Raw genomic sequence first — 9,070 nt, 5'->3', positions numbered from 1 at the left:
TCAGTACTTTTACTTTTAATACTTAAGTAGATTTTGTATCAGAAATTTACTTTTGATACTTAAGTACAAAAAAATTTCARATACTTTAAGACTTTTACTCAAGTAATAYTTTTAGAGAAGACTTTAACTTTTACCAAAGTATTTTTATGATAAGATACTTGTACTTTTACTCAAGTATCACAATGAGGTGCTTTATACAAGACTACATTAATGTTTGGAGGTAATCCAAAGGAACAAAATATCTCATGTGCCACTTGATGGATTTTAGTGAAATAATCATTGGAGGCACATCTACAACTGATTAACTTCTGGAGTCAATCAATTCAAAAATAACTAATAAACTTTAGCAACTTTATCTCCTGCAATTTTGCACGTAATCAGCTAAAATTTGTTGTGGTAGTAGCTGAGTCATCATTTATTAAAATGTGAGATCTAGCTTTACGTTATTGTCATGACTTGAGCAAAACAGCTCCTAACTATCATTTCTCAACACAAGATGCTTTTAGTCCTAAACACTGGCCCGAAAGATGACAGGTGACATACATTAAGTCAAGGAATGTACATTAATCTATTTGCTGACCTACTAAAATGATGCAGGATTAGGTTTTCTTGTCAACATCCTGTTATAATAACTGCCATTGTGATGACGGACCTGGCCGAGGCAAAGAYCCGTAGAAGACGTTGATTGAGACTGTCACATGCAGTATGCTTGGCTCAGCAGCCTCACAATTAACTTCACAGCTTTTCGCCAGCCTCTTCAAGTCTCGTTTTACGGCTAATGCCAAGGTTACAGACCCCCCTTTATCAGGCGGACAGGATTCGTTCTTATCCCTCCAGCGCCCGGCCATGCAGCATTTTCTTTTTTTTTTTTACGACCTCTTAATTAGAGGGGCTTGGGCTCATCTCTTTCATTTGAGGCAGGACAAAGGGATCTGGGGACGAAAATAGAAAGTTCACTCTGGGTTAGCCGCACAATGTGAGAGGTTCCCTGTTTGGTTTCGGCGCAGACCGACAACATGGAAAATGCCGTGCTACAAACTGTGACATTTCATAACAAGTCCCGGAATAAAAAAAAACAAAACAAACCAAGGTGACAGTTTGGGACTTGTCAGGACTCCACGTTCTGTGTTAGTGACAAAGCAAAACATGGACACAAGTGTGACCTATTGACTGGATGGTGGGGATTTTAAAGGGGAGGGTGTCAAACTGCAGCTAGCTCGGTCTCTAATAACTGATGAAAACGTAAAGCAAACATACTTTTTCCTCAATAAATTGTAATTCTTTGTTTACAAGTTAAAGCTTTTTGTGATTTTATGTGAGGGGGAAAAAGGATATCTGGTTGGAGCAAAAGTTTATTTCCACTCCTGTGGGTCACAAAAGCTCAAAGAGCAATACAACTGRTGAATGAAACCTCATTTGCGTAGAAACTATTGTTGCTGAGTGATGCTCCTTGAGTTCCCTTTAGCTCAGAGGGAATGTGTGAGAATCCAAACGGYTCAGATGAGACACGGGAAGTGTAATAATTCGGTTAAGCGGGTGTGCAGGATTTGGGGCACAAAGAGAGCGGCGCCACTTTCAGCCCAATCAGGCTGAGTACTGGGAGTTCCTATCCCTTTGCTGTGCTCAGGCCTAATTACAGCTTAGGAGTGCCTCGGGGGCCAAGCCTCCAGAAATGGGGACCGCGGCAGTCCTACAACCAGACCACTCCAAAAAAAAAAATGATTAAGCAACCCTGGCCTCAGATGAAAGGTGGCCTCTGGCCTCGTGGCTTTTTATATTGTTTCCACGTCTAATAATCAGAAAATTGTTGAAGTCCTGTATGGCTGCCAGTCAGAGCAAAATCAAAGGGAAAAGATTATCATATTAATCGTAATAGCGACCTTTGCTTCCAACTTGTTTGACATGAGAGTCTGCTCCAAAAGCCCTCAGACAGGAGCAATTATACGAGAGACGGTCATGAGACTGTTGGGGGAGAAAAGGATAACTGTACCAAAAGAAATGTACCAGACTTTGTCATGTGGTCTGCTGTGGCCTTCATTCCTTTCTAAACCCAACACACCTCTGTACCGCATAATCACCAGCTCAAACAGACAAGACATCCTACTACTGCATCAAGTTTTAGCYCGATATCTGTAGAACTGACTGAGTTATAGGCAGTTTCATGTTAGCTATGATCAACTAAGGCWACCATTTTGGATTAGAATGACTTCAAAAGTTACAAAGATCTTGAAATGAGTTGTGAATGATTCTCAGCTACTACCATACCAAACTTTGGCACAATATGTTTAAAAATGAATGAATTGTAGTTGTTTATGTGTTTCTAAGCTCTAAGGTACCTTTTGGCAGTGAGGGGTAATAACGRAACTCCAAACAATCTACAGTTTTGCTAGATTTAAGTTCAAATTGAGAGCAACACTTCCAGACGCTGCCATTAAGTAGCTGGTTTATATTTAGCAAAAGGCCACTTTACAATATTTCAACAATAAGCTACAGTCTGGCTCCTGGAGCCAAAGCAGCCCACTCACAGGGCTTCTGATTTGCCCAAATCATCTTAAAGCGGTGGAAAATTGCACGGGATTAAGACTGGACAAGCTGTTGCTGTTGGCCCTCGTATAGCTTTTGACAGGAGGTTATGTTAAACACATGTACAGTAATATCCTGTGTGTGCAAAAGCACATTCTTCACACTCCCTTTTTATTGAGTGGCTGCTCTGCGGGACGACATTCCTGCRCTACATTATTTCTGCTCTATGCTATGCTGAATATGCACAGGTGGCAAAAAAAGAGCCCCTTCCTGAGAGCGAAGAATGCAGGAAAGGGAGTAAAATGAGCGATCCTTTTTTTTTTTCTTTCCAACATATGAAACAAATGTTTGGCATTCCACAGGCACTGCTCTGCTGTAGACCTGTCTGTTAGCAGATGGCAGCACGCCAGGGCTCGCTGGCAGCAGAYTGGACATCGACTTCACAGAAATCTCAAAAGAACAAAGTGACTTTACACTTAAGCGTTGGTGCTGTTTTTTTTTTTTTTCTGTGAAAGCCTTTGAGACATCGTGTGCTGACAATAGAGCAGGACTGCTCCAACTGCGACACATCTTAACAAGTTCAGTGGCAGACATGTGCGTGGCAAAACTACACAAGGAGTTTGGGATTGTCTTGCTGAAATAAAAAATACTTTCCACGAAACGTTTCAATAAAGCAGCACAAGCATCCAGTTTGATGCAATGTAAATTAACACATAACTCCTGACGTTTTCTGTTGTTTTTTTTAACTCGGTGGCTTCAAAGCAGAGTATTAATTTAATCACATTTTTTCCAGTTTGCATCAGTTCATTTTAAATTTGAATGCAGGGAAACTATTTCTTCTTAATATGTTTTATTTCTTTTGAAAGGGTATAATTTTCATAACTGAATAGCCTTTGTTTTTAATGTTCGTAAAGAAATGTCAGACCTACGGGTCAAGGGGAAAGTTATTGCCTCAGGTGTAGGAGTTTAAATGTCTGGGTGTCTTGTTCACGAGTGAAGGACTGCGAATGGATCCATGGATTGGGGTCTCGTCCTCATTGCTAAAGGGGGCTGCTTCGAAGAAAGAGCTTAGTCAAGCTACAGCTCTTACTTTGCCTATGGKCCAACCCTCACCTAGGTCATGAGGTCTGGATCACAGCCAAAAAACTAGATCCAATCAGCCAAATGAGCTTCCTTTGTAGGTATAGGCTCAACCTAAGAGATAGTGCAAGGACTCCACTGCTCTTTTGCATCAAAATAAATGAGTTGAGTTAGTTCAGGGATCTGTATTAGGTTGCTTGTATGTCTCCCTTTGGGAGTTTTCCAGGCATGTCCCTCTGGTAAGAGACCCCAGGGAAGACCCAGAATTCGCTGGAGGGATTGTGTATTATCTCTGGCCTGGTAAGACCTTGGGGTTCCCCAGAAGGAGTAGAACAGTCCAGTTTTTCCCCTGGACTTGTTGCCTTCTTGGCTCAAAAAATAAGCTGTAGAGAGATGGATGTTTTGTTATTTTAAAAGTTAGTTTCTGGGCTTAACATTCATGTTTTTGTCACTGCTGAACTTTAAAGATGTGTTTCTGTTCTATAATTTATGAAAAATCCAGTTACCAAATAGGGGCAGACAAACCCAACTGTCTCTGATCCAAATGTTCAATCATTCCTAATAACTCAGTAAAACTGTAGCCTCAACAACTAATGGGTTATTTGGATACAATGAATGTTTTTTATCCCTTGTGTGGCTAAAATCGGCAAACAGCAATGGTTTTCAGTTTAAGACGATTTCCACAGATCCTCTCAAGACCTCTTCTTTAGTGTTTTAAGACCAACCGCTGGATCCCAAACCTCAACTTTGCAATCCACTGGTTTAGACCACAGACTATGAAAACATCAAGCTTCTGTGTTGGAAAAATAAGGCCAATATCGTAGCACATTAAGTATGCATGCTTTCAAATGTCCTGCRGGGGGCGCCATATTCAGTTGCCAGAAAAAAGGTAAATAAAAATTAACACTTAAACTTGCAACTAGTTTCTGAAGGTGAAAGTTGGAACCCAATTTTATCATGAATCTAATAACTCTGATGTCATAGTGTAATTATGGATTTAAGGTTGTAGAAACTTGCACAACTTTGCAAAAACTTCACAAAATAAAATGCCATATAGCAATTTATTACCTGAACTGGTAGTTCAGGTACTTTACTTTACTTTACTTAACTTTACTTTACTTTACTTTACTTTACTTTACTTTACTTTACTTTACTTTACTTTACTTTACTTTACTTTACTTTACTTTACTTTACTTTACTTTACTTTAATTTACAGCTTGCAGCATAAAAATTAGATAAAACACTAAATCTCTGAAACAGACATAAATACATCAAGTAGCTATTTATAAATATATTTAAGTATTTATGTGTAATTTAATATTTCGGTTAATTATGCACATCAAAACTAAAAGAAAACCAAATAATCGTTTTCTCTGAAAAAAGTTTTAACAATGCAGCCCCAAATGCTTTCTATGATCCAACTGCAACCCAATTTATACAGAATTAGGAGAGTTAAAGTAATTCATCAGCGCGGCGCGAGCCATTCGGGGGTGTGACTTCAGTCAATGGGGTCTATATATTGAGATGTTTTGTCCGTGGGCTTTATGTGAATGAGAAGCTGACCAGCGGAGAGTCCCCGCAGCTCCTCCTCGTCGCGTGCCTCCTCTCCTGTCGCCTCTCTGACCGTGATGGGTTCTCGTGTTGTCGCACTGTGCRCGGCTCTCCTGTGCGTGGCGTCGCGCTCGCTCGGCCGCGGGTCAGGTGCGGTCGGAGCGGTTGTCAGATGCGAGCCGTGCGACGCGGCAGCGCGGCTCCTGTGCAAGCCTCTGCCCCGGGACTGCGCCGAGAGGGTCCGCGAGCCCGGCTGCGGCTGCTGCCTGACCTGCGCGCTCAGCTTCGGCCAGCCGTGCGGAGTGTACACCGGAAGATGCGGCTCCGGACTCACCTGCCAGCCCCAGCCAGGTGAAACCAAGCCGCTGCAGGCTCTGATTGAGGGACGGGGCATCTGCCTGAACACCACGAACAGGAGACCCGCAATCAGACCTACGCCTCCGGTCAATGAGTTGCCAGGTATGGTTGTAGTGTGGACATATTCCATCATCAGATTACTTAAACACCAGAATTTATGTTTTACAAACCGTGCATGTTGTTTTAGATGCTTTATAACAGTGGAGAAACTGGAAACTGGTTTATAACCTAATGCATCTGAAAACCAAATAGCTTACTCATTCAATGTGCTATAGTAATAATGTGACAACTGGATCTTTAAACGTAGTTTTCACATTCAGTCATGAATCACATTAAGTATGCTAAGCAAGCACAAAAAGTAAGGAGATTCATGTTTGGTAGATTATTTGTTTGTAGTGCTTATTGGGAATAAATCTTGTAGCTACCGTTAGAAAGCCTGTTCATTTTTCCTTTAAATGGTGCCACATTTGCAAGGAACATGCATTTGTTGGATGAACAGAAGAGCTGAGTTGCACATATGAAAAATGACCTAATCTTCTCTGCCATTTCCAAACAGCTTATTTTGCTGTTGACTCTTGTTTTGAGCACAGCTGCTGCCAATCAGAATAAGATTTGTTGCCAAGACGTTTTGTTACAACAAAGGAATAATCTAACAAACACAAATTAACTTACTTTTCTTCTTAATTTGTTTGACTTTTAGCTTGTAATATTACACGTCTGTTTCCTAAAGTGTGATAATATTTCATATCTTATCTAAAGAAATGTGAGAATATGTCCTAAATTGTGAAAATCCTTGTGTTTGCTGTTTGTGGACTGTTCTAAAACTTTCAGCAGAGCACACAGAGACTCAGGACAGGGAGCAGAATTCCACCGACTCAAGTCTTCAAACGTCCTACAACAGTCATGCTGGACCCTTTAGACCTCCGCACCCCCCGTCCTTCTCCTCCGCAAAGTCAGATGTCCTCAGACAGGAACCTCAGAAGAAAACCCAGAGCTTTAAAATGGAGGATCTCCCCGCCGGACCACTCATCACAGACCAGCAAAACTTCGCTCTCGAAACCAAACAGAAGCCCGAATATGTGAGTACCACAAACATTTCGTTTTTTTTTTTTTTTTTTTTTGTCATCCAAACACACGATAGGAATGTTTTTCTCCTCTTCTCTGTGTTTTGGTGTTTTGCCTCCCTCCCCCTTTGCGGGTGATGAAATGTTTTGGATAGCGGTGGCGGCGGTTGGCAGGGACCTGGTGCAGTAGAGTGACATGGCAGCGAGCATGTACCACGGCCCTGCGGCTGACCTGGGTCAGGCGGTTGTTTGGCCACAAGGCGTCCGCGTGCCGGGCGCACTGAGAGCCAGCGGATGATGGATTGGCTGATGTGAGTGCCTGTTGGGAAGCACTGCTGCTATTTTGATCTTCCTTTGGCCTGAGAAGTGAGCACACTCTAGTAATGGGCTTCGACTGGCTACTGTGATTAGTGACTGGAGCACTTGGACTTGGGGACAAGCCTTTTGGCTCCCATCTTTGAGCCGTTTGAATTCAATTTGTTCCCCATCCTTTGTGTTGAAAGTTCTAAGCAGCTTTGCAAACAGTTAAGCCTCTGAAAGTTAGATGAATTGATTCCTGATACGCCACCTCTTTTATACCGCCACCATCATTATTAAGGTATTACAGCAGGGCAGTGTGTTCTGCAGCGTGAGTCAGCTTTAGCTTGTTCGCGTTAATGTCAAAATTAGACTCAATGAAACCAGCAGCATGACTTGCAACTGTATATTTCTCAAAGTTCAGACATGCAAATGTGAAACAAAACTGTTTCCTCTGTTTCTAGGGACCCTGCCGAAGAGAGATTGAGAGCATTCTCAGCAACCTGAAAATTACCAACATCCTCAACCCCAGAGGTTTCCGTATACCAAACTGTGACAAGAAGGGCTTCTATAAGAAAAAACAGGTACAATAAAAGATTATTTATTGCGTCATTAGTTAATAAATATTACTTTTTAAAGTTTTTTTTTTACAAGCTAAAGGCTCAAGTCAGTGGCTGAAAACATTAGGGCTCCAGCAGCTTTGTTGCTGCCTCTTGTATTCATCAGTAGTTATTAAAGCTTTGTCACTGCACCGCACCAGTGAGGCCGACCTTAGCCACTGCCTCTGGAAACAGGAACCACAGGGGCCAAACCCCAGCAGCGCTGAAGGCTGGGACGACGGCCGCCCTTTTTTTTTTTTTGCCTCCCCTCCCAGGGAGACAGACGTCAAGGTGGCCACTGGCACCCCATGAGCTCGCCCCATAATTGCTGGACGTTCTGAGAGGCAGACACAGAAATAGAGCGCTGCAGCCATCCCCACCTCAACATGGTTCACCCACGATCGGGTTGTAATGAATGAGTGGTTCTGACGCGTTCGCATGGGAGCGCTCGGGGCTCCCTGAATCACCGAGCCTGTTTATCTTATTGCATATCAAACACTCCTGTTGGACCTGCAATCATCTTATTAGCAGCACTGCAGCACACCGACTCATATATCACGTCTAGCTGCAGGCACCAAATGACTGCCAGATATTTCGTTTTTGACATATGAGTGAATTTGATTAAAAACAGTATCCACCGCAGCTTCTCTTAACACTTTATTTTTTAAAATGAGCATATTCTGTTTATATATTATGATCAGGATTTGAAATATTTAAGTTTTTAAAACCTKTGTATCTAGTTGTGCAGCTTTAATCAAGTATTTATTCAATGTGCACGCTTTTTATGTGATCTCAAAAATAATACCAGCTTCCATCAGCCTCCCAGTTACCTCCTGTCTGAAATATTGAGCTAAATAGGGATGTCCTTCCTCCTGATCAGCCCTAACCCCTCTGCGGAGTGGCGGTGCCTTAGCGCTTAAAATGAATGGCTGCATGTTTTACTGAAGTGGAGGTTGACCTTTAGTAAAATTGGCAGTAAAATAACAGCCCTTGGGTAGCTCCACAGACTCTGTAAGTCATTTGTAGTACCCATAATTTGGAGCTGTGGGGTATAATCAGCAACAGATGATTCGTTCTGGCCACCAGCTCCTGAAAATAGATCTTGGTTCACAGTTGTTCACAAATGGGACTAAGTAAATATTTTACCAGGTTTCTGTTTACCTTTAAGCTCCCTATATGTGTCTGTAACAGGAGGTAGACCGTAAAAAGCAGCTCAAAAATACCACAGTGTCAGATGGCCGAGACTTCGTCAACTCGGCACAATCTAGCCATTGATGCCTTTTAACTGCGTGGGTCGACTTCATTGACAAAAGTGTGTTGTTGCTGAAAACGCGGCGCGTTCGCTTGATCTATCTCCTGCACGTGTCTTCAACTTGTGCCCTTCCTGTTCTTCCAGTGCCGTCCATCCAAGGGCCGGAAGCGAGGCTTCTGCTGGTGCGTGGATAAATACGGACAGCCTTTGCCAGGCTTTGACGAGAAGGAGCGAGGAGACATCCAGCACTACAACTCTGACAGCCAGTCGGAGTGAGGAAGAACAAGAGGGGGAGAGAGAGAGAGAGAGAGAGAGAGAGAGAGAGAGAGAGAGAGAGAGAGAGAGAG

At 42.6% G+C, this 9,070-nt stretch overlaps 1 protein-coding gene across 2 annotated transcripts; it reads left to right on the top strand.

Moving 5' to 3' along the window:
* The first annotated feature begins 5,097 nt into the window (after nt 1–5,097).
* LOC106533982 (insulin-like growth factor-binding protein 3) lies at nt 5,098–9,070 on the top strand. Of its 2 annotated transcripts, none has more exons than XM_014030482.1 (4): nt 5,098–5,613; nt 6,346–6,590; nt 7,337–7,456; nt 8,868–9,070. In XM_014030482.1, exons 1-4 carry the CDS (start codon nt 5,232–5,234, stop codon nt 8,997–8,999), a joined length of 879 nt encoding a protein of 292 aa, XP_013885936.1. In that variant the 5' UTR covers nt 5,098–5,231; the 3' UTR covers nt 9,000–9,070. The 2 variants fall into 2 exon arrangements, with proteins under 2 accessions (XP_013885936.1, XP_013885927.1); XM_014030473.1 differs by having other exon boundaries at nt 6,343–6,590.

The sequence above is a fragment of the Austrofundulus limnaeus genome, unplaced genomic scaffold (genome assembly GCF_001266775.1).
Source record: "Austrofundulus limnaeus strain Quisiro unplaced genomic scaffold, Austrofundulus_limnaeus-1.0 Scaffold6, whole genome shotgun sequence".
Classification (NCBI taxonomy): Eukaryota; Metazoa; Chordata; class Actinopteri; order Cyprinodontiformes; family Rivulidae; genus Austrofundulus; species Austrofundulus limnaeus.
The sequence above is the reverse complement of the archived record's forward strand: the minus strand, read 5'-3'. Positions and strand labels throughout refer to the sequence as shown.